Source organism: Globicephala melas, chromosome 3 (genome assembly GCF_963455315.2).
Source record: "Globicephala melas chromosome 3, mGloMel1.2, whole genome shotgun sequence".
Lineage (NCBI taxonomy): Eukaryota > Metazoa > Chordata > Mammalia > Artiodactyla > Delphinidae > Globicephala > Globicephala melas.
The window spans coordinates 55,334,549-55,360,346 of NC_083316.1; the positions used below are offsets into that span (position 1 = coordinate 55,334,549).

Here is a 25,798-nt window from a genome sequence, read left to right on the forward strand (position 1 = left end):
AATCTCCCACATCTAGATGCTTCTTTCCAACAAAACTTTAACCAAATTTTTGGAGCAGGAAAGTTTTGTGTCAGGTCGTGCTTTTCCTGCCAAAGTTTTGAGCACCCTTGAACACTCGTCAGGAGGCACGGTCCCCTCCAGACCTCACACGCCAAACACTCCGCAGTTCTACCCGAAGCCCGCGGATCTCCGAGCGCTCCCTAGAGTGGTCCAGGACCACCCTCCACCCTCGGGGAGCCCAAGCCTCTACCCCACGCCACCCCTCTGGTCTCCGTCCCTGCCCACACGGGCAGAAACGCCGCGCTGTTCCTTTAAGGCCGGGAGCAGCAAGGGTGTGCGGGGAAAGGCCGGTTCCTCCCGCCTCCTTCTACACCGCTCCCTTCCCTCTCCCATCCGAGTTTCAGGTGAATGGGTCACTGACGGAGGAGGCCGCCACACCACGCCTTCTCGCTAGCGTCCACCTCTCCGCTTCTCCGTCCTCTGGCGGAGGCGGCGGGACTCCGGGGAGAACTAGCCAGATCGCCGAGGAGCCCGAGCCGGGTGCAGCAGGTGGGGCTCGCCGGCGCGGCTCGCCGGCGCGTGGCCACGAACCTCCCGCCCCCGGGCCTGGGGTTGGTGCGCATGCCCGGGGGCAGGACGGCGGGGTGGGTGGGGGTGGGGAGGAGGGGGAGGGAGAGGAGGAGGGCTGGGTCCCCTGCGGAGTCCCGGCTGAGAGCTGGCGGTCTGCACGTCGTCAGGTGCGCCCTCCAGGTGAGCGCGCTCCTGGGCTCCCGCCGTCCTTGGTGGGTTGGGCCCGGCTGCAGTGAGGAGGTGAGAGCTGGGCACGGCGCCTGGGTCGCACGGGGGGACCAAGGCCCCCCGGTCTTGTAGGGAAGGCGCAGGGGGAGGACGCCCAGCGCTGGTTTCGGTGGCGGTTTCGCTCCTGGGCTGGGACTCGCAGGAACCGGAGAGGCACGGGGCGGCGGAGAGAGCCGCGCCGGGCGAACTTGGAGGCTGCCTCCCAGGGGCGAGGGGCCGCTTGGAGCCGCCCGTCAGCTCCTTCGGCGGAAACGCTTAAAGCCACCAGTGTCTAGGCGGCGTGGGCAACTTCTCGCTTTCCTGGGGGCCGGCGGGAGGTTGGTGAACAACTAGAATCCTGCGCCCAGCTCTCCGGGCTGCGGTTCTGGGAGGTCCTCGGGGAGAGGGCCCTGAGCTTGAAAGCTGGAGCAAGGGGGCAGCTCGCTGGCCGGGGCGGGGCGGCTCGGACTCCGAGGGGAGCCTGCTGTTCTCCGCCCCCATCCCACTCGCTTTGGGTGTCCCTGGAGGAGAGGGGGTGGCCGGGTTTAATCAATGCAGTATTCCTGGAGACCTGGGGTGGGCCGATCGGCTGTTTTCAACCCCCTTGGTGGGAGCTGTGTGAGCCCGCGTCGATTTATGCTGGGGGGCGGGGATTTAATTTCGAATGAAGCTGTACTTCGAGGGAAGCCGCTCACGCATGGGATTCTCACCCGTGACCTAAAGGCCGCCGCCAGACAGGCGGACCTGCCTCGGGGCAGTCCCTGCTCGGCCAGCGCGGGCGCGCACCGTCCGGGGTGCTCCTGGGCGCTGCGGGGGCGCACGGCCGCCGGGACCTGCTCTCGGCCAGGCCGCCGGGTCTTGAGACCCCGGGAAGGGCAGGCCCCGCGCGCAGCCGACATGTTGCCTGCGTTGGAGGAAGTGTGCGGGGCAGGTGGGATGAGGGGCCAAAATGGCCTCTGCACCTTACGGCTGGGAGAGCAAGCCCAAGCCCCTCGTGTCCCAGGTGAAGCAGCTGAGCCGGAGGAGAGGCACGGCATCCTCGGGCCGGCCCTGGGGCTGGCCGGGCAACCTACCCACCTGGGAAATGACTCAGGGCGGGGAGGAGGCAGCATTCCAGGTTAGTGTGTGGCCCTCACGCACAACAGGTGTATTATTGGGATCCCAGGAAAAGAGAATCCCTTCCCATTAAGGCACTTGTGTTTTTTGTGATTGAAAACTGGTTCTTTCCAGACAGAGGTGGATTTCTCAAACTGTGTATTGCCTAGTGTAGCAGTGTTTCCTTTTGCACTGTACGTATTGAATCTTTATTTTCTCTTCCTGGTGTTTTAAAATAGACATTTTAAAAGGTGGCGCCACAGTAATTGATAACTCCTCGGACAAAGCAGCAGCCTTTTTTTTTTTTGTAGTTCTGCATTTATTTGATTATTAGGCACCTTCTTTGTTAGAGTATGGCGGGGAGGAGAGCGAGATTTCCACAACTTCCAGGCAATTCAGGGAAACGATGAGCATTGCCTCCTATGTGTAAGGCACTGTGCTAAAAGCCTGTTGTGCTTTATATCATGTAATCACCCCAGCATTTCTAAAAGCTAGATCTTATTAAAACTCCATTTTAAAAGCGAGTAAACACCGGGTAGGGGAAACATGTTACAAATGGGCTGGCTTGAAAACTACTTCAGCTAATCAGGAAAGGTATATCATTAAAGCCACAGTCCAGCGTGAGAACCAGATTTGGGGAGTTTTTCTGGAATTCTCTACCTTTGACTAGTCCTTATGGCCTCATATAAGTGTTCCCCATCTTGCTTGATGTAAAGGTAAAACTCTTCCTGTTTTCTTCTAAAGATAATGCTGTAGTTATTGCCCTTTCAAAATGATAGAAGATTGCTTTCAACCACATAAAGTAACTGGTATGTCTTTCACCTTCCCAGGAACCTCCCAGAGGGAAGTTTTCTTTAGTTGCATTTCAAGGCTTACTTGATTAGAATTTTAGTGGGCTTTTTTCATCCACATTACTATTTATGGAACTATTGGAGTAAAAAGACCATTGTTACACCTTTCCACAAAATCTGCCTCCAGGGTTGCAGCTGTTCTGTACCTTCAGGCTTTCCAGTCTTGAATGTGGTATGAATCATCTGGGGATCTTATTAAAATACAGATTCTGATTCATAGGTCAAAGGTGGAGCCTGGAATTCTGCCTTTCTAATAAGTTCCCAGGTGATGCCTGTACAGTTGTGAGTCTGACCCTTTTTTCTCCCTTTCCCTCACACTGTAAGCACTTAACTACTTTTGTTGAACTTAACTTGAAGGATTGTATTTCCTGGGTGTTAGTTACGTGAAGAGCTTCAAGGTATTCACTGCTGGATTGAAATCCCAACTCTAATTTGGGCTGTTGATTTTATAAATCAAATATTGATTGAGCATCCCTTTGTATCAGGGACTGGATCTAGGGATCAGGAATAAGAGTGATGATCAAGACAGACATTTAAGTGCTTGGGAAGCTGGTATTCCTTTTGGGGTGGAGATGGTAGCAGTTTAAAAGAAAGAAAGAAAGAAAGAATTAGAAGGGAAATTTGCTCTGAAAATAAATTGGTTTGGTGGATGGAATGAGTAACCGGGAGGACATCTCTGAGGAGGTGACATTTGAGCTGCGACCTGATCGGGAGGTTCCTGCCATGTAAAGATCTGGGCGTTCTAAACAGGAAACCCTCAAGATCAAGGCCCTCCTTGGATTGATGCCTTTATTCTAGGCAATGATTCTCAAAATATATGGCGTGGTTAAAAATCATCTGGAGAGCTAATTTAAAATGTGGTTTCTGACTCAGAGCTAGTCCATTTCAAAATCTGCCTAATTTCAAAATCTAAATAGAATCATTTAATATCAACATAAACAACTTCTTAAAAGCAAATTAATGAAAGGCATGTGATCAAAAAGGAACAGACGGCCCTTAAATATAATAGTGTTTATTTTTACTTGTTGACAGTTTGCTTTATTTATTTATTTATGGCTGTGTTGGGTCTTTGTTTCTGTGTGAGGGCTTTCTCTAGCTGTGGCAAGGGGGGGGCCACTCTTCATCGCGGTGCGCGGGCCTCTCACTATCACCGCCTCTCTTATTGCGGAGCACAGGCTCCAGATGCACAGGCTCAGTAATTGTGGCTCACGTGCCCAGTTGCTCTGCGGCATGTGGGATCTTCCCAGACCAGGGCTCGAACCCGTGTCCCCTGCATTGGCAGGTAGATTCTCAGCCACTGCTTCACCAGGGAAGCCCGACAGTTTGCTTTAAAGAATACTTTTGAAGCATAGCATTTTCAGACTTTCCTTTTTAAAAAATATTTATTTATTTATTTTTATTTGGTTGCGTCGGGTCTTAGTTGCAGACAGCAGGCTTCTCAGCTGCGTCACACGGACTCCTTAGTTGCGGCATGCAAATTCTTAGTTGCTGCACACATGTGGGATCTAGTTCCCTGACCAGGGATCGAACCCGGGCCCCCTGCATTGGGAGTGTGAAGTCTCATACACTGTGCCACCACGAAGTCCCAGGCTTTCCTTTTTTATCTTAACTTAGTTTTCTAAGATTTTTTTGGCCAGTAAATATTTTCAAAGAGAGAACTTTTTATACTTTAACATCAACTTAACATATTCAGTAAGGGTCAACTGCTTCCCTTTTGGCCCTGACTCTGAGTCAGCTGTTTGACTTATGTCCCTATCATTCTTACGACACAGTTTCTGCGAAGGTTCTGTGAAGGTGACCAGTGAGCCCCTTCAGCCAGATCCTGTGGCCTTTCACTTCTAATTTTTTCCTTCATTCAGCATATACTTATTGACCAGATATTGTTAATGTTGCCGTGCTGGGCATTGGGCAGCGTTCTTGGTCCTCTCTTTCCTATTGCCTTACCTTAAAACCCAGTCACAGGCTGCCTTGAAAGATACCTTAGAAGTCCTTCAGTCCACTTCTCCCCACCCCCTGCAAATACCAAACAAGCTTGGCATAAATGGCATGAGGTCAGATTGTTATTTGTTATTTTAGGAGGGTGTGTGGAGAGACTTCCTAACACTGAGATGAGATCTGACCCTCTGCAGTGTTTTTATTTTTTTAAAGGAACCATTTCTAGGACTACAAAGACAGCTCTATAGCTATTTGAAGACTGCCATAGTGGTCCTTTTTTTTTTTTTTTTTCGGTACGCAGGCCTGTCACTGTTGTGGCCTCTCCCGTTGTGGAGCACAGGCTCCGGGCACGCAGGCTCAGCGGCCATGGCTCACGGGCCTAGCCACTCCGTGGCATGTGGGATCCTCCTGGACCGGGACACGAACCCGTGTCCCCTGCATCGGCAGGCGGACTCTCAACCACTGCGCCACCAGAGAAGCCCCATAGTGGTCCTTCTAATGTTGAGTTATCCAGGCCAAACATTTCCTGTTTTTCCAGTCATTTGTCCTAGAACATGGTTTTTCTAGATCTTTAACAATCTAAGTCTACCTCCTGGAGAGGCATCTAGTTGGAACATGATGTTCAGATTTCACGGTTCTGCAGGGGTTTGTTTCTTTTTTTTTTTTTATTTTATTATTTTTTATAGATTTGTTTCTTTTTAATAACTGTATCATTCCTAGATCTAAGCACTAACTCTGTAAATACTGGATAAGTTTGGGATAGCTTGTTAACTTTTGTTGAAATTCTGATCAAGGAAATACACTTATAAAAATGAACAGTTATTAAGCCAGATTTCCGTTATCTAGTACTTATACTATTAGTTTTTAAAAATTGAATTTTACATATTTAAAATCATTTATTCTGCCACCAGTATTTGAAAATGGATACAATATACCTAAGTGCCTAAACACTGAAATTTCTCACCTTCAGAATAATCACCTTGCTGTAAATGCTTTTTGCTCATCTTCTTTAATACATTATCTTACCTATTTATCCCAGTCCAGAGGTCAGGATTATCCCCCTCTTTGGCACAGGAGGGTAGCGATGCTCACAGAAGAGAAGAATTTGTCCCCTCAGATTGTGAGTTTTTAACTAGGTTTGTTTTAGCCCATCATTTTAGCCTTACAGAGACCTTGATCAGTGTCGATGTACTTGTAGCCAGTAGGTTACCTGTCCTTTCCAGTGTCTTGTCAGCTGCAAATCTGGATACACTTGTCCATTTTGTCTGTGGTCACGACTTGATACCTCCCTCCAGGTGGACATAAATGGTTCATTCATTCATCCTAATTAACTTCCATTATTCAGCCCCGTAGGAATCTGCCTACCCACACTCTGTTACACAAGGACGTGTCCAGAATTCTCAGGATTCTCTCTGTATTCCCCTCATCTACCAGTCTGGTAACCTTCTCAAAAAAGAAAATGAAGTTGATTTGGCATGACTTGTTCTTTTTTTTTTTTAAGATTTATTTTTATTTATTTATTTAGGCTGCTCCAGGTCTTAGTTGCTGCATATGGGATCTTTTTTTTTTTTTTTTTTTTTAGTTGTGGCATGCGTGTGGGATCTAGTTTCCCGACCAGAGGTTGAACCCAGGCCCCCTGCTTTGAGAGTGCGGAGTCTTACCCTCTGGACTACCAGGGAAGTCCTGGCTTGTTCTTAATTAATTTTCTGAAATTATTTGCTTCACAATTTAAAATCTCTGCTCTTAGGGGAGACATGACAAACTCCAGGAAATAGACGTTTGGAAAGGGATTTTGTTGGCTGGATTTTCGACAAAACAAAACCTCAGCCTGAGTCTGGATTAATTTAGGATTTTTAGGAACTACCGTTGAGCCTGGAATTTTTGGCATAGTTTTGAATGAGTGAGACCTAGTTATAGAAGAGGTAAGATTCCTCTGAGGTCAGTGTGTCAGTATTTGACATTCAGCTTCAGAAATAGGGTTCCATATTGAATAGTGTTTAGATTCAGTTTTCCTTAATGCTCTTTTTCTGAACATCAGTTAAGAAGACACTTAATCTGGACTTTACTGTTTCATAGCACTGTAATATTTTGGCCTAAATCGCTCGTCTGTATGTGTGTTTGGGTGCTAGTTACAGGGCTGTATACACTTAGATTTGTGCACTTTTCTGTATGTTATACTTCAATAAAGCAGTTTTTAGAAATAAAAGAATGAAGAGAAGTTGTCTTTCCTCACTGTGTTTGGAAAATTATTCTAGTTGTGTTGGCATTACTAACATTTAATATATTTCCATCTTTGAGGTTTCACCTAGATACAATATTTTATTCTGAGAAATTATACTATTCGTTTTTAAAAATTGAGTTTTACGTATTTAAAATGATTTATCCTGCCACCAGTATTTGAAAATGGATACAATATACCTAAGTGCCTAAACACTGAAATTTCTCACCTTCAGAGTAATCACCTTGCTGTAAATGCTTTTTGTTTATCTTCTTTAATACATTATCTTACCTATTTATCCCAGTCCAGAGGTCAGGATTATCCCCCTCTTTGGCACAAATTTTCTTTGAGAAATTTGTAATTGACTATTCTTAAGGATGTGGAGGGTAGTTGCTGTTGATTTGAAAGAACAAAGTTTAAAGGGTTTGAATTGATTTACTGTTGCAAACCTAGTAATGTATGATTACACAACCCTTATTTGAAAAGGAAAAAATATTAGACACTTTAATATACTCAGGTTATAGATCTTTCTCATGTCCTTCCCACCATCCACCCCCAAGCTTCTGGCTCTTTCTTGCTAAGTCTTCCCTGTTATCTCCAAACTGCACTTAATCGTGTAGTTCAGCCCTTAAATAATGCCTGTCGTAGATGTTGTTTTCTTTGTGCGTGACCTTCGGGAGAACTTGGTCTCATACTTAACTTCCACAGGCTCCTATGGTACAGCGTAGGCATTTAATAAATACTTGTTGATTGAGTGAAATTGCCTCTCAGATGTTCAGGGATTTTTGTTCTGAGGAATCTTAGAAGAAAATTATTCTGCTTTTCTCTTAGTGAAGAGGACTCTTTACTACAGTGTGTGTTTGATGTTTTTCCTTTTTTGAAAATTACATTCCATTTTGAAGACTTGGAAAAGGAGATAAGGGGAAAATGTCCATAATCGTACTATTTACAGATGCTTTTTGTAACCCTTTTTAATGATAAAAGCATACTTTTAAACCAGATTATGCTTTAGTTAACATTGAAGGGCTGGTATATGCTGGACACAGCTATGTGTGCCCTTCCATATGCATTCTCATTTTATATGAACTTTGAAAAGTAATATGAGACAGAAGAAATGTATTTAAGAAATTTTATCTTTTATACATCTATAATTGTGTTATTTGAAGTGACTATTTTAAAAAATACCACTTTTGCCTATGCTGTAAAAACCTTTGTGAAATTTTCATTATCGCAACTTTAAATTTCAAGTTTCAACAATATTCATATGGCAGTGATGTGCAGAGCATGATGCTAGGTGCCCTGAGGACTACCAGGCCAAATGAGTCCTACGCTCAATGATTTCTTGTGCTCAAAGAATTAATGGTCCAATGTGTAAAAATGACAGTGGAAAGGACAAGAGAAATAACCAAGGAGTGAGAGGTTACTTGAGATCGATATCATTAGTTTTCTTAGTGATGCAAGGAGACTGTGAGCTCAGCAGTAATGTCATTGCCCTACTTATGTTGCTTAGATTGGCTTATCTTGGGAGCTGCGGGGCATTGCTCATCCTGAAGATCAGGTGACCACTGACATCAGCCATGTCATCCAGACCTTTTGAAAGTCCACCTCCTTACAGACCTGATGAATTGTAAGTAAATACGTAAGTCTTTTTCTTTGACCGAGACTCGCAGCTTGTAGGATTTGAGTTCCCTGACCAGGGATTGAACCCAGGCCTTCTGCAGTGAGAGCATGGAGTCCTAACCACTGGACCACCAGGGAATTCCCCTTTTCTTTTTTTTTAAAGTCTATTACATGTTTAAAAAAAAAAGGTGTAGTTGAAACTTTCATCTGTTATGTGTTTGCTATAAAATAAAACAGTAGAATAGAATAGAATAGAATAAAATAAAACTGTTATGTGTTTGGTTGATTTGTAAAATCAAATTGAACCAAAGGGTATGTGGTGAAGAGTGAGTTTCCCTCTTACCTATAACTTCCAGGATGACAGTTTTTTTCTGCAGTGGGAGCTATTATCACTTGGGGGTGTGTGTGTGTGTGTGTGTGTGTGTGTGTGTGTGTGTGTGTGTGTGTGTGTGTGTGTGTGTGTGTGTGTGTGTGTGTGTGTGTGTGTGTGTGTGTGTGTGTGTGTGTGTGTGTGTGTGTGTGTGTGTGTGTGTGTGTGTGTGTGTGTGTGTGTGTGTGTGTGTGTGTGTGTGTTAGTTACGCGGGCCTCTCACTGCTGTGGCCTCTCCCGTTGCGGAGCACAGGCTCCAGACGCAAAGGCTCAGCGGCCATGGCTCACGGGCCCGGCCACTCTGCGGCATGTGGGATCTTCCCAGAGTGGGGCACGAACCCGTGTCCCCTGCATCGGCAGGTGGACTCTCAACCACTGCGCCACCAGAGAAGCCCCCTTTTTGTTTTTCACCAGTGGTATGAAGCTTCCATATTAATACCTTATTTAGGTGACTGTTGGCAATAGATTGTCAGTTTTTCAAATAACACCTTTATTGAGATATAATTCACATACCTTACAATTCACCCATTTAGAATGGGCAGTTCATTGATTTGGGTGTATTCACAGAGTTGTGCAACCATTACCACGATCAGTTTTAGAATATTTTCATCATCCCCTTCCCAAAAAAACACCTCTATCCATTAGTGGTCATTCCCCATTTCCCCCCAGTACTAGGCAACCACCAGTCCACTTTGTTTCTAGATTTGTCCATTCTGGATATTTCATAGAAATGGAATCATACAATGTTTGGTCTTTTGTGACTGACTTCTTTCACTTAACAATAATGTTTTCCACATGGTTAATTTTAAGTGATTCCTTAATTATATTAAAACAAGAAACAAAGTTGAGGGTTCTTGGTGTCTTTAGCCATTTGGCGATTTAACAATGAATTCTTAAGTTTTAAATTTTCTGTCAAACATTGATAGGGGTTTCCTCCTTTAAGTAGTTTGTAGCATTAACTCTGATAACTGTAGTAAGAGGATATGCTTCTATTACATAGCCTCCTGACCGATACCTGAATGTGGTAGGGACGCAGCTGTTTATGGCAATGAGATATGCTGGAGAATATAGTAACTGAGTAGTGCTCCATTAACCTCATACTTATTTTTGTAAACAGTGGTGAAATATACATATAGAAAAGGGCACAGAACATGCATATAAAATGATGAATAAATACTAAGCAAAATAATCATCTCAGTCAAGAAATAGAGCACCCCAATCTTTGCCTGTGTCCTCTCCTTCCTGTAGAAACCACTGTTCTGACATGTGGACATCACTTGCCACTGTTCTGACGTGTGGACATCACTTGCTTTTCTCTATTATTTTCCCACTTTGTACATCCTGAACAATATGGTTTAGTTTTACTTGTTCTTAAACTTTGTATGAACATAATATGCTGTATGTATTCTTTTCTGCTTTGTTTCTTTCAACTTGTAAGATTTATCTACATGAATTTGTAGTTCATTTTTTTTGCTTCAGAGCAGTGCTAAAGAAATATAGTGCGAGCCATATATGTAGTTTCATGTTTTCTTGTAACCATATTAAAAATAAAAGAAATTAATTTTAATAATATATTTCACTTAGCTCAATATATCCAAAATGTTATCATTTCAACATGTGATTGACATAAACGTTGGTTTACAAGATAGTTTATATTCTTTTTTTAGCAGTCTTTATTTTTTAGAGCAGTTCTAGGTTCACAGCACAATTGAGAGGCACATACAGAGATTTCCTGTAGGTCCCCTGCCCACACATGCATAGCTTCCCCATTATCAACATCCCCACCAGAGTGGTGCATTTGTTACAATTGAGGAACCTACATTGACACATCATTATCACTCAAAGTCGTAGTCAATACTAGGGTTCTCTCCTGCTGATGTTACATTCTTCCCTCATACTATGAGCACTTTGTGTTTTACGCTTCACAGCACATCTCAGTTGGGACTGGCCGCATTTCAAGTGCTCTGTCCATCTGTGTGGCTAGCGGCTGTCATAATAGCACAGCTCCGTAGCATTCCATTGTGAGGCTCTATCACAGTTACCCATGGCACTGTAGGCACTGCAGCTTGGGGTTATCATAAGCAATGTTTCTGCGAACATTGCACTGTTCATGGGAGTATAAGTGAATCCGTCACTTTGGAAAACAGTTTGACATTGTCTAGTAGAGCTGAAAATTTTAAAAAAAATTTGACCCAGAAATTCTACTCCTGGATATATACCCTAAAAAAAACTGCCTGTGTGTACCAGGATGTATGTTGGAGACTGTGTCAGAGCTACGCTGTTCATGACAGCCCCAAATGGAAACAGCCCAAGTATCTAAGTAGAATGTTTTACCGAGTTTTCTTTCTTGACATTTTCATTGTTCTCTCCAGTTTCTCCATTTCCTTTTCATTCTCATTTACGGTACTCAGGTAATTCTAATTCCTATGGTTAGTGGCACCCAGTAGTAAGACGTCTCCTTTGGAGTGAGGAAGGCGGTCTATAGAAATAATGACAAAAACAAAAGGGCTTTAGTTGGTTTAGGAATTGAATTTTGCCTCGCCAGGGCCCACAGGTTTTAGATTCAGTGTGTCCACGCATCAGTGTGTCTGTTACAAGCTGTGTGTTTATCATTAAATTACTGGAGTTTGCAAGGTATTTTTATAAAGGAGATTCAGATCTGATTAGCCACCATTCTGATGAGCACTCATTGGTAATTGATCTACTTTGTAGCTCTTGCTGTAACTGGCTGTAGTTCATGTAGTGCTTCGTTTAATGTCTTACTGCCCTGACAGACTGTACTCTGTGATGGGCCTGGACTGAGGCTGTCCTGTTCACTGTTGTATCCCCAGTGCCTAGCACAGAGCCCAGCAGGCGTCAGCCTGGCAACTCCAGTAAATAGCCACCAAATGATAAGTGAATGAATGTGCATTCTTAGGTAAGAGAGCGAGGCTGCCAGGATTTACACGTGACCCAGTGGAGGCCACTGTAAGTGTCAAGTCTGAAGGAATCGGTCTTCAGTCACAAAGGCAAAAGGGCTGATACCACTGTTCTAAACTCCCTGGGTCCCGTCCCCAGGGATTATGATTTAACTGGTCTGGAGTGCTCCGTCTGGGGATGTTATACATCCCCAGGTGATTCTAATGTGCTGCAAAATTTGAGAACCTCTGTTCCGTAGAAACGAAGTAGTCATTCTCAATGTATGGTTTCCAGACTGCGGCAGCATCAGCAGCATCTAGAAACTTGTTCTACCCCAGACCTGCAGACTCAGCAACTCTGGGGATGAGGGCCAACAAACCCTCCAGGTGATTTTGACGCATCGTGCACAGATATGTTTACTGTTCAATGGGTGTCTGAGTCAGTTGGGGCTACTGTAATAGAGTACCATAGACTGGGTAGCTTATAAACAACAGAAACTTTTTTCTCACAATCTGGAGGCTGGAAGCCCAAGATACGGTGCCAACACGGCCCGGTTCTAGTGGAGGCCATCTTCCAGATTGCAGACTTCTTGTATCCTCACATTGTAGAAGGGGTGAGAGAGCTCTCTGGGGCCTCTTTCATAAGGGCACTGATCCCATTCATGAGGGCTCCACCCTCATGACCTAATTATTTCCCAGAGACCCCACCTCCTAATACCATCGCATTGGGGGTTAGGATTTTTTAAAAAAATAAATCTATTTATTTATTTATTTTTGGCTGCGTTGGGTCTTCGTTGCTGCTTGTGGGCTTTCTCTAGTCGCGGCAAGCGGGGGCTACTCTTCGTTGTGGTGTGTGGGCTCTGGGCACGCGGGCTCTGGAGCGCAGGCTCAGTAGTTGTGGCGCACGGGCTTAGTTGCTCCGCGGCATGTGGGATCTTCCTGAACCAGGGCTCGAACCTGTGTCCCCTGCATTGGCAGGTGGATTCTTAACCACTGTGCCACCGGGTAAGTCTGGGGGTCAGGATTTTGATATTTGAATTTGGTAGGGGTGTGGGGGGATACAGATTGCCCCATTACAGTGAAACAGTACAAATCATAGTTTTATTTGCCAGTGGTTTGTTCAAATTATTCCAGGTACTTTATTTGTTCTTTCTGCTCACCACTAAAAATGGCTAACTTAAAATTTTCATGTGCTTTTCAGCAAACCCAATCATTATGCACCAAGCAATGACGTATATGGTGGAGAGATGCACATTCGACCAATGCTCTCTCAGCCAGCGTATTCTTTCTACCCGGAAGATGAAATTCTCCACTTCTACAAATGGACCTCTCCTCCAGGAGTGATTCGGATTCTGTCTATGCTTATTATCGTGATGTGCATTGCCATTTTTGCCTGTGTTGCCTCCACTCTTGCCTGGGACAGAGGCTATGGAACCTTAGTGGGAGGTGGCATTGGCTACCCTTATGGAGGAAGTGGCTTTGGTAGCTACGGAAGTGGATATGGCTATGGTTATGGCTACGGTTATGGCTATGGAGGAGGCTATACAGATCCAAGAGCGGCAAAGGGATTCCTGCTGGCCATGGCTGCCTTTTGTTTCATGGCTGCATTGGTGATATTTGTTACCAGCGTTATAAGAGCTGAAGTATCTAGAACAAGAAGATATTATTTGACTGTGATAATAGTGAGTGCTGTCCTGGCCGTTATGGTGTTTATTGCCACAATTGTCTATATATTGGGAGTCAACCCAACTGCCCAGGCATCTGGGTCTCTCTACAGTTCACAAATATATGCCCTCTGCAACCAGTTTTATACACCTGCAGCTGCTGGAGTCTATGTGGATCAATATTTGTATCACTACTGTGTGGTGGATCCCCAGGAGGTAGGGATAGTTTTGTTCTTTTTTCTCCCCTCTTGCCTTGGGTCAGAGGCTCTCCTCTTGGGATGCTTAATAGATTCACTTTGGGAATGTTTAAAAAAATATTGATGCTACGCCCCACTTCTATTTAAACCAGAAACTGGGAGAAGGGCTGGGTGTCATTATTAAGATACGATTAACATACCATCCAATTCATCCATTTAAAATACAATTCAGTATTTTTAGTATATTCACAGAGTTGTGCAACCATCACCACAGTTGATCTTAGAACATTTTCACTACCCCAGGAAAACCCCCGTCCTCATTAGCGGTCACTCCTCATTTCACTAACCGTCCCCAGATCGAGAAACCACTAATCCTGTTCTGTGGTTTTGCCTATTCTGGATATCTCATATAAGCAGACTCATACAATATGTGTTTTTGTATGATTGGCTTCTTTCACTTAGCATTAATGTTTTAAGGTTCATCCGTGTTAGAACATGTACCAGTACTTCATTCCTTTTTATTGCTGAATACCGTTCCATTGTGGGGCTATACCACATTTTATTTATTGGCCAGTTAACAGACATTTGGGCTATTTCCACCTTGGCCGTTACGAATTTTTCTGTGAAACTTATGTTTTAATGTCTCTTGAGTTCAGTATATACCTAGGGGTAGAATTGATGGGTCTTAGGGAGATTCTGCGTTTAACCTTTTGAGGAACTGTCACATTGTTCTACAAAGAGGTTGCATTATTGTACGTTTACCAGAAATGTATGAGGATTCCAGTTTCTCCACATCCCCCAGCATTGTTTTTGTCTGTTTGAGTCTAACCATGCTAATGGGTGTGAAGTGGTACCTCATTTTGGTTTTGATTTGCATTTCCTTGATAGCTAATGATATTTTCTTCTGCTTATTGGCTATTAGTATATCTTCTTTGGAGAAATGGTTATTCAGGATCTTTGCCCATTATTTAGTTGGGCTATTTGGATTTTTATTAAGTTGTAAGAAATTTTATATATTTGGATACAAGTCCCTTATAATATGATTTGCAAGTATTTTCTCTCCATTTTGTCATTCTCTTTTCACTTTCTGGATGATGTTCTTTGCACAAAAGTTTTTTAATTTTGGTGAGGTCTCATTTAATTTTGCTTCATTGCTTTTGCACCCTAAAAGGGTGTTGTATCTAAAAACACTTTGCCTAATTCGAGGTCACAAAGATTTACTCCTATATGTTTTCTTCTAAGAGTTTTATAATTTTAGCTTTTAACAGTTAGGTCCATGATCCATTTTGAGTTAATTTGGGGCATGTTATAAGGAAGGGGTCCAACATTTCTTGCATGTGGATATCCAGTTGTCTTAGTATTATTTGTTGAAAGGACTATTTCTCCATTGAGTTATTTTCATGACCTGGTCAAAAATGAATTGACCATAAATGTGACGATTTATTTCTAGACTCTCAATTTGTTTCCATTACTTGTGTTTCTGTCCTTAGGTCAGTACCACACTTCTTTTTTTTTTTTAAACATCTTTATTGGGGTATAATTGCTTTACAATGGTGTGTTAGTTTCTGCTTTATAACAAAGTGAATCAGTTATACACATGTTCCCATATCTCTTCCCTCTTGCGTCTCCCTCCCTCCCACCCTCCCTATCCCACCCCTCTAGGTGGTCACAAAGCACCGAGCTGATCTCCCTGTGCTATGCGGCTGCTTCCCACTAGCTATCTACCTTACGTTTGGTAGTGTATATATGTCCATGCCTCTCTCTTGCTTTGTCACAGCTTACCTTTCCCACTCCCCATATCCTCAAGTCCGTTCTCTAGTAGGTATGTGTCTTTATTCCTGTCTTACCCCTAGGTTCTTCATGACATTTTTTTCTTCTTAAATTCCATATATATATGTTAGCATATGGTATTTGTTTTTCTCTTTCTGACTTCACTCTGTATGACAGACTCTAGGTCTATCCACCTCATTACAAATAGCTCAATTTCTTTTCTTTTTATGGCTGAGTAATATTCCATTGTATATATGTGCCACATCTTCTTTATCCATTCATCCGATGATGGGCACTTAGGTTGTTTCCATCTCCGGGCTATTGTAAATAGAGCTGCAATGAACATTTTGGTGCATGACTCTTTTTGAATTGTGGTTTTCTCAGGGTATATGCCCAGTAGTGGGATTGCTGGGTCATATGGTAGTTCTATTTAGTACCACACTTCTTGATTGCTGTAGCTTTGTCATCAATTTTGAAATTGGGAAGTGGGGGGGTCCTCCAACTTTGCTCTTCTTTTTCAAGATTCTTTTGGCTAAATTCTAGGTCTCTTGCATTTTCATATGAATGTTAGGATCAGCTTGTCAATTTCTGCAAAAAAGCCAGCTAGAATTTTGAAGGGTTGCGTTGAATTTGTAGATCAATGCAATCCTTCAAAATCCTAGCTGGGAGAAGAATTGTCATCTTTACAATAAGTCTTCTGATGCATGAACATAGGGTGTCTTTTCATTTACTTAGGTCTTCTTTAATTTCTTATAAAAATGTTTTCAAATTTTCACTGTGTAAGTCAGTATTTCAAAAAGCTGTCAGGTGATTCAAATGTGCAGGTGGGGTGGAGAACCTTGCTTTCAGTAACCAGGAGTCATCCTAATTAAGAAAATGTTTCTAACCTACTATTCTTTTTTCCTTTTTTTTTTCTCCTTACACTGACCCAGGAATTTTCATTCTTTTACCAGAATGAGTCACCTTTTGGGGGTTAGACCTTCTCCAATAACTACGTTTATTTTGAAGACTGAAATGTAGGTTTCAGAGTTTTGTTGTCGACATTCAGAGTGTCTGTGGTAAATAGGGCTGAGGGCTGGTATTCCTTTCTTATCACACTGACATCCCTCTTAGTCCTCTGACTACCCGAAACCTGTATTCTTTGAAAAAGGATACCACTGTTACATAGACAGCTGCAAAGAGAGCTTCCTCTTACCCGTTAGCAGACATCCAGGCCAGAGCCCTGGTACCTGTCTGAACTCCCAAGTGCCTCCATGCCAGTGTACCACTTAACATACCTGTCAGACACTAGGAGAACTGTCAGGGGTAGGGTTTCCTTGTCACAGGCTCTTCTAGTAAGCACACAAAAGACACCTAAAACAGGAACCTAACAGACTAAAAGGATCATTAGCCCATTCTCTCTAATTTATAGCTTGGTTAGAGTGTATCTGCATAATTTATGGTAAGACTGAAATTTACATTCAGTGTAAAAAGTTGTGCCAGACATGTGTTACGAACAAGGCTATAAGCATGATTGGGTATTTAAAACTACTTTTGACAGCTCGGTGCTTTGTGACCACCTAGAGGGGTGGGATAGGGAGGGTGGGAGGGAGGGAGATGCAAGAGGGAATAGATATGGGGATATATGTATATGTGTAACTGATTCACTTTGTTATAAAGCAGAAGCTAACACACCATTGTAGAGCAATTATACTCGAATAAAGATGTTAAAAAAAATAATAAAACTACTTCTGAGAATAACATTTTCCAGCCCTTTAGAAGTATACCAGTGATGAGTTAATTTATTGGGTATTCTCATCTGTTTATGGAAATATGGCCCCTTGGTGCTCAGGCTTTGGAACTAGTTTTCTATAATTCTAAAACAGGGATTCATGTTCATTCCAAGGATTGAATCAAAGTTGCGTGTGTGTGTATGTGAATCAAGGTTGGTGTGTGTGTGTTGCTAGCCTTAGCTGAACTAGCTTGGGCTAGGTTTTATATTTCTAAAATGTAACCGTTTGTATCAGTTTTGTAGCAGTTAAACAACAGATGTTTAGTAGGGCCTTAGGTATTTGTAGAGTGTGGGTTGGGATAAAGTAAGCAATTAAAAGCTAAATATGTCAATATCTTTAAACTCTTTTTAGGCCATTGCCATTGTGCTGGCGTTTATGGTTGTTGTGGCTTTTGCTTTAATAATTTTCTTTGCTGTGAAAACTCGAAGAAAGATGGACCGGTATGACAAGTCAAATATTTTGTGGGACAAGGAACGAATTTATGATGAGCAGCCCCCCAATGTCGAAGAGTGGGTAAGTGTTTTAAGAAAGTCAGTAAATGTCCAGTTTTTTATTAGACCCCCAGATTTGTCTCTAAATTTAACCTATTCTGCTTCGTGAAACTTAATTTGTAGAATTATTGTCTTTGTATATTGCAAAAGTTGTGGCCTCACATTTTACTTCGAATGTTAAGAAAGTGGGATGAGTGGACATGGTTTTACTACGAGTAAAAGCCAGATTTCTATTTCTAAGAAGTGGATCTAGGCACTGAGAAGAAATGGCTTTTAAAGAAACCACGAAGGAAATAACGTGGCTTTGGAAAACAAAAACATCTCCTCTCCCCTTCCTTTTTATTATCCTGCTGATTGTTTTCGAAGTAAATACCAGTGCTCAGGATGTTTACGGTCTTTGGTCAAGATTGGCAAGGGGGGCTTCCCTGGTGGTGCAGTGGTTGAGAGTCCGCCTGCCGATGCAGGGGACACGGGTTCGTGCCCCGGTCCGGGAAGACCCCACATGCCGTGGAGCGGCTGGACCCGTGAGCCATGGCCGCTGAGCCTGCGCGTCCGGAGCCTGTGCTCCGCAACAGGAGAGGCCACAGCAGTGAGAGGCCCGCATACCGCAAAAAAAAAAAAAAAAAAGATTGGCAACGGTGTTTTTGGGGTGGTAGCAGGTGGCAGGTCTTTAAACTTTTTACATGTGGAACAGCCTGGAGAATCACAGGGACTAATTCTGTACTGATATTGACATATTGAAATACTTAAGTGAAGGCAGAGAGAGATTAGGGCAATTTTTTTTTTTTCCATATACTGTTAATCCTACCAGTAGGTGGCTTCCTAAATGATGCGACTTGCTGAAGTGCAGAAAGTCCCTCTTACCAAAAATACCTCCCAAATGCATGTTCCTGATAGCTAACCTGTTTTTAGGGGTGTTCCAAACTTTGTTAGAAATACTCTGTTAGGATGTTGTTGAGAGCAGCCTCAGAATCTGCCTTCATAGGTTTCTTTGAGCAGATTGGTTTCTTGCCATGAAGGTTAGTTGAGAATCCTGGACCCTGGTTCCGGGGCAGGTTGGTTTTGGCCCGTGGGAGCAGAGCGGAGTGGGCTGAGGGTGGGTCCTGCTGGTCAGGTTGGGGGTGAAGATACTGATCATCTTGAAGGCTCCTAGCTCTAGCATCCTCCATCTGGTGTTTGAAGAAATTTGAATGTAGATGAAATTTTTCTAGTTAAGGTACTAAGACGAAGCAGTCAGGAGAAACAGAAGGTGTGGTGTGTGTGTGCCCGTGTTCCCGACCTCTCCTTGAAGCCTGCTTGTTGTTTTTTTCTTCCTCATCCCCCTCCCCCAACCCAGTAAAATGTGAAGGTGTTGGGGATTGTTTTCTTTTGACCTTTAGCTCCAGGCAAGGCCACCTGTAGAGGGAATAGGACAGTCTATTGTGAACTGTGAAGTCAAGGTTTCACTGAGAGTTTCTGGGTGTGTCAGTTTTCACTGGCTGTTGGATTTGTTTACTTAAGGTTTTGAGAGCCTAAGAAACTGACTCAAGAGAGACCAGTGCCAGTAATATTAGAGTCCCAGTGAACTTCGGCTTCTCATCTGATTTTACTGCCACGAAGGTTTAATAAGTTCTGGGTACTTTGGATAATTTGACAAAAGATAGCCATAATAACTTATGGAGGTGATGATGACAGCAAAGCCAGAAAGGCTTAACTTTTAAAGAGGCATTATTTTTATAATGCTTCCTCACTGAATCCCTGGAAATTTGATAGCCAGCCTGTAGGTTGTTTCACACATCATAGTTTCTCTGTAGTAATAAATGTTTTGTCGTATGAAACTAAATAATCATCTGTTGAATAGCAGACATAGGATTTTGAGCACACTGATGTTTTATGCGGTACTTAATTACTTGAAAATTCCTCATTTCCTTTTCCTTTGTTCCCCCAACTCAAATGCCTAAGGAAGGCTATTGGAAATAAGCTATTGGGAGGCAGTTTTAGTCACAGGTATTGTGCTTTGCCTTCCATTCCCGCCTTCACCTGCCCAGGTTTGCTTTGCTGAACTCAATCCCACATTTTCATTCTTGCCTCAACTTACTTCCACAACCAGATGCAGACTGTTCCTCAGGTTTCTCTGCTCTTACGCAGTATTTTGCTCGAATGGATTTCACTCCGATAACACAGCTGCGCAAGTGGAAATGTTTGATGCTGCATCCGAAGTGCCTGGCATTACAGGGTATTGAGTAGAGTATGGGAAAAGAATCTAAAAAAGAGTGGCTATATGTATATGTATAACTGAATCACTTTGCTGTATAGCAGAAAGTAACACAACATTGTAAATCAACTATACTCCAATAAGATAAATAAATAAAGTGGGGGAATTCCCTGGCAGTCCAGTGGTTAGAACTTGGCACTTTCGCTGCCGGGGCCTGGGTTCAATCCCTGGTCGGGGAACTAAGATCCTGCAAGCTGCGTGGCACGGCAAAAAAAGTAATAATAAACTTAAAAATTAGAAAATAAAGCAAGATAAAATAAAGTGCCTGGCAGTGGAGTGGATTAGTGTTTTTTCTTCCTTTTGGTCATTAGAAAGTAATATCGTAAAAATTACCTCCACTTGAAATAATGGAAGAGAATCTAGAATTAATTACTTGTGCTAAATGAGAATTAAAATTTGAATTCTAATTGTGGAGAACTAAGACAAGATACTCTCCATACAGCTAATAGTGGATTGTTTGGGGGTGCGGGGGGTGGTATCTTACTAAACTTACTAAAGGAGCAATTACCTACTAAATTTACTTCTTCCCTACACATTGGGGTAGGTACATCCTGACATTCATAATTAAATTGTACTGCCTTTCTTGAATTTTAAAATCTTTAAGATAAGAACCCCCAGGGCAAAGGCACCTCAACAGTTGAGCCTTAAGAGTTTTAAGCAGATTTCAGTCCTTTTGTATTATCTGTGAGAAAATGTGTAATTTTCTAATTTCCTGTCTCTGAATCTCCGGCACAATGGTTTCTCTGCCTTCTTAGGGATTTTTAGGGTTGTTTTTTTTCCCTCCCCTTTCTGGATATCTTGTACTTTGTAAAATAAACAGGCCATGTTTGCACACTGTTTGTATGTTAACCTGGTCCTTTGTAGTCAGTCACTCACTTAAGTTTGTACCAACGTTGTTGTATTTTAAATGTTTAAAGGCTCTTTTAATTAAAGTTGTAGATCTTTATTTTTTCTATTATGTCCTCAAACCCCAGGTTAATTGGTACTTTTTCTGAATTCAAAGAATATGATTATTTTAATTAAATAATTTTGAAAATACTGTGAAGTATAAAGAAAATTCTGCCATTCTGAGTTACCTTTTTCGTGTATTTTCTTTAATCCTTTCCTCCTCTTCCTACTTCTTATTCTAATTCAGAAGTATGATTGTAGTCCTTATCAGTGTAAAATTCTACCTTTTTTGATTTAACATGATATAGGCTTTTTATCACATTAAATATTTCTCAAAAACAGTTTTGATATTGTTAAAAATTTTTACTGAAGTGTAATGTATATCTATACACACACAGTAAAGTACATTAAATGCACTAATTTAATTGTATGGCTTGGTGAAATTTTACACGTATAAGCCCATTTGTAACCAGCCTCTAAATCAAGATATCATACATTCCAGTGTCTAAGGTTTCCTTATGCCTCTTAGTCAGTATCCCCTAGGGGTTGGTAACTCCTCTTATTCCTATCACATCAATTAGTTTTGTCTACTCTTAAACTTCACATAAATGGAATTACGTCCTGTATGCTTTTATGTCCACTCAACATAAAGCTATAAGATTCATTTATATTGTTGCATTGGTTGGTGTGGTACTGTTTTAATTTTTGTATTTTCTGGCAAGATAAAAGCTTTCTAATTACCCCTTTTTAAAAAGCCTGTGGCCAGGGCTTCCCTGATGGCGCAGTGGTTAAGAATCCGCCTGCCAATGCAGGAGACATGGGTTCAAGCCCTGGCCCGGGAAGATCCCACATGTTGTGGAGCAGCTAAGCCCGTGTACCACAATTACTGAGCCTATGCTCTAGAGCCCGTGAGCGACAACTACTGAGCCCATGTGCCACACCTACTGAAACTCGTGCACCTAGAGCCTGTGCTCTCCAACAAGAGGAGCCACTGCAGTGAGAAGTCTGTGCACTGCAACGAAGAGTAACCCCCGCTCACCGCAACTAGAGAAAGCCCACGTGCAGCAACAAAGACCCAACTCAGCCAAAAATAAATAAAGAAAATTTAACAAAAAATAAATAAATAAATAAGTAAAAAACCTATGGCCAGAATTACAATTTTTAAAAAAAACAGGTTTTCAGGCAGTCTCCCTGCCATCCTTGTGTTTCCATTTGCCCATTTCTGGGTATCTTTCCTCACCCTCTCTCCACACTTGTACGTACTCTTCTTAGTTTCTTATGATTCCTTTCAGTGTTTTATTTTGTGAAAATAAAACCAAAGAAAAATACACTTCCTGCTTTTTTATGCAGAAGTTAGTGTACTGATCATACCATTCTGTCTGCACATCCCCTTTTTACTTTGCAGTGTCTTTCCTTACCACTTCATAGCCTCTTTGTGGTATGGATGTGGTACCGTGGTTTATGTAATCAGTCTTTCATTGTTGGATATATTTATTATGTAATATTATAAACAATGATAGGATTTTAAAAAAGAAGACTTTGTATAACTTGTATATATGTCTGTCTATATATATACTCCTATAGGCTAAATTTCGTGAGTATTACTGAGTCAAGGGGTATGTATATGTATACGTCTGTAACTTTGGTAGATAGTAAGAAATTGCCCTTCAAAGGAGATGTACCAATTTATACAGCCATCAGTGGTGTGTGAAATTCTGGTTCCACACACCTTTTCTAATAACATTCCATTGTAGAGATCTATTTGACCAATCCCTGTTGTTTCATATTAGTTTTTTTCCAATTTTTGACCAGAATAATTATGTAAAAAGTAATTTTCTTACAGTAAGTATGTGGTACTTTTTTTGAAAATGGAGAAAATTGATGTTGAAGGTAACTTAGCTGTTATGTAAATGGAAATCATTATTAATTTACATGCCTGGGCTCACGTAATGTGACAAAGCCAGGAGTAGAGCCCTAGTCTAGCATTTCCATGCCAGTGTGCTCTTAGGGAAAGCCTTAGTGATTACATTTTCTCTGTCTCTTTGTTTTTTTTTTCAGATTGGTTTCAGGTACACAGAAATAAATTATTCCCAATTCTTAGTTCATGACCTTGTTGTCTTTGGTCCATTCATAGCCTTTTTTGTATTTATTGATTTTTTTCATAATGAACACCCATCATCCTACCCAAGAATTACAATACGAGGTCTAAGTTACATTACCCCATGTGTTTTTTACTCTCCCATCCACCTGCTTCTGCCTGCTCCCAGAGGTGACCTGTCTCCAGAGTGACTTCCCTACTTTAATTAGAAGAGACCATGATGTGTTCCTTCCCTTTTCTGTTGCCTTGATTGCATGACTGAAGTGCTTCTCAGTTCTGGGAATGGAACTAATGGTTCCATTGTAATCAGAGAAGGTACCCTCAGCTGTTCTCACTCTTAGTGGACTTCCTCTCCGTTGCCCTAAGTAGTGTTACTATGTACTGGCCAGAAAACTAGGCTCTGCAGGGTTTTTGCGTTGCTTTAGAGGAGACCCTTCGTTTAGTCTCAGATGAACAGCCCTGTGGGACTGGTAGTCTTCCCCTTTCTTCTACTTTTGCTGTGTAATGCTGTCTTTTCTACTTCTGTCTAATAGAAGCAGTATATCAGGGAGGTGGAATACCAGGGTTTGAATTCTAGCTTCATTGCTTTTGCTGTGACTCTAGGTAGATCAGTTCAGTTATTTTTAGCCCACATGTATGTCAAGGAAGTCTAGTTTGGGGAGAATTCCTGGTGGAGGGACAACAGCACTGGACCCTAAAGCTCTGGGTTTGAGTCCTGACTCCAGCATTCTTTGGTAAACAGATTACCCCTTCTGATCCTCAGTTTTCTTATCTATAAAATTGGCTATATTATTTGGTCTGCCTCTCAAGACTAATGTGAGATGCATGTGAGAAAATGAAGAAGACCAGTAATATATGGCTGTCTGCCTTACAGGGATGTTGAAAGGAAGACAGCTGGCTGTGCAGAAAAGAATTTTGGTGTTGCACGAGTCCTAGTTACAGTTGACAAAAACAGAACTTAAGTTAGCATAGGTAAGAAGAGGAATATATCTGCAAGATTTTGGGGGGTGATTTATGAAATCCTAGAAAGAGTCAAAACAACTTAGCCACAGAGGTAGGGATGTGGCTGTGTTTCATGAACAGCTAAAGTCAGGACTTCAAGTCCATTGGGATCTGCTTTCTCATCTTGACTCCCTCCTGCCTGGTAGGCTTCATTTTCGCATGGAGAAGGGGAGCAGAAAGCAGCTACTTAGAGCTCTTGTTGTTCATATTAGTGCTTCGTCTGAGACTTGCCTGGGGAAGGGGCCCTGATGCATAAGTAGCCTTGGGTCAGGCGGCCATCCTCACACTAACCCACTGTGCCCAAGGGCAGGGCCCTTCTCACATAATCCAGCATGTGGCAGTTCCCACAGTTACTGTGTGGGATGGGGAGATGGTTTCTAGAGAAACTACTCTGTGGATAATACTTACTACCTTAATATGAGCTACATGGGTTAATTGTAATTGCCCTTTTATTTTTTATGTGTGTGTCATCTGACCAGGTTTAAATGCAGAGTGCGATTTGAATAGCTTAGGACGTGTTTCTGAGTAGCTTTCTGAGCCCACTTCACCCCAGTGCTCCTCAGTAGTCTGCTGGCTCTTCCCGGGAGGGTGTCACGCCACTCAGATCCCTTTCTGCCCCTTTGAGCTTGGCCTCACAGAACAGCAGGGGACTGTGGTTTAAGGAGCTGCGTCCTGCCAACACACTGAGAATGCTGGTAGGGGGACTCTTCAGCCAGGAGTGCTGCAGCTGAGTTGGGAGGGGCTGATACCCTTATGCCCATGAAGATGAGTATTTCATGTTAATCTCTGTGTTCAAATCTCTCTTCCCCCACCTGCATTTCCAGAAGGTCATAAGTATAAATATCAAGACATACATCTTCGTTTTCTCTAGAGTGAGTACTTAGAACTGGGGTCTGGCTTTGGAAAAGCACACACCTACGGTAAATATTAAAGAGTTGATTGTAAAATGTGTGTAGTTAAGATTAGTCTTTGTTGATACCTGCAGTATTCTGGTGAAATAGTAACTGAAGGTTATGCACTTCAGTTTCAGGTGCTCCTGTGAATAAGTTTTGGTTTGGCTTTGGTAAAGTGAAAGAAAACAGAATCTGAGAGCAGTCTGGGACCTTAGGGTAAGGTCATCCAGTCTGTCTCCGTGAACTTACACAAAGGAAGCTGAAGACCTGCGAGGTAGACACAGTAGTAAGAAGGAGGCTTGTTGGTGGTGATTTGATGTGTCAGGGCTAGAAGTTTGGACTCTGGTTTCTCAGTGCTCTTTTCAGTATAGTACATCAGGCTGACTTGGGATTGAGCTTCACGTCTTAATTTTGGCAATAAAGTTTTTTAAAAAGTCACAGTAAAAGAAAGGTAGGAACCACCATTTCCTAAGTAGGCGTAGCCACTCTATACATCTTTACAGTGTGAATATTCTTATACAAGGGGACACTGAGGTTTGCAGAGGGCTTCAGTAATTTGTCTCAAGCCAGATGTACTAACCAGCAGGACAAGTGTTACATTTGCCTTTATAACTTGTAATTTTTTGGTGTGGTTTTTTTTTTTCCTCTGAGATCTCTGAGCCTCAGTTTTCTTTGCCAGTAGAATTGGGGAAATAGTTCATAGTTAATAAAACTATCATTAAAATGAGATAATGTATGTGTGAAGTGCTTATCTCTACCACAAATCAGCATGCCAGTTCTCAGGGAGTATTTTCTGTCTGTCTCTTAAGTTGCACCTTTTCTTGTTATGCCACATAATTAATGTCAGAAGCAAGAATAAACTAAGTTTGGAGAGAACATGCCATAAACTATTTCTTCATTATTACCAAGTAGTAAATAAAGGTTGTTAAACAAGATCCTGTTTTTAAGTACGAAATGTTTAGATCTAAAAGCTGAGTGTAGGGACTTCCCTGGTGGTGCGGTGGTT

At 42.3% G+C, this 25,798-nt stretch overlaps 1 protein-coding gene across 6 annotated transcripts in view; it reads left to right on the forward strand.

Moving 5' to 3' along the window:
- Positions 1 to 424: 424 nt before the first annotated feature.
- OCLN (occludin) overlaps positions 425 to 25,798 on the forward strand; it is a 47,704-nt gene continuing 22,330 nt past the window's right edge. The window contains exons 1-4 of one of the 6 annotated variants that reach the window (XM_030845018.3): positions 425 to 549; positions 8,387 to 8,503; positions 12,965 to 13,643; positions 17,518 to 17,679. In XM_030845018.3, coding sequence (XP_030700878.1) covers positions 8,454 to 8,503; positions 12,965 to 13,643; positions 17,518 to 17,679 — 891 coding nt within the window. In that variant the 5' untranslated portion in view covers positions 425 to 549; positions 8,387 to 8,453. Of the gene's footprint in view, positions 550 to 682; positions 811 to 934; positions 1,116 to 8,386; positions 8,504 to 12,964; positions 13,644 to 17,517; positions 17,680 to 25,798 lie in introns of those variants that run through there. The other 5 variants (XM_030845010.3, XM_030845026.3, XM_070045145.1 and 2 more) reach the window with 5 other exon arrangements.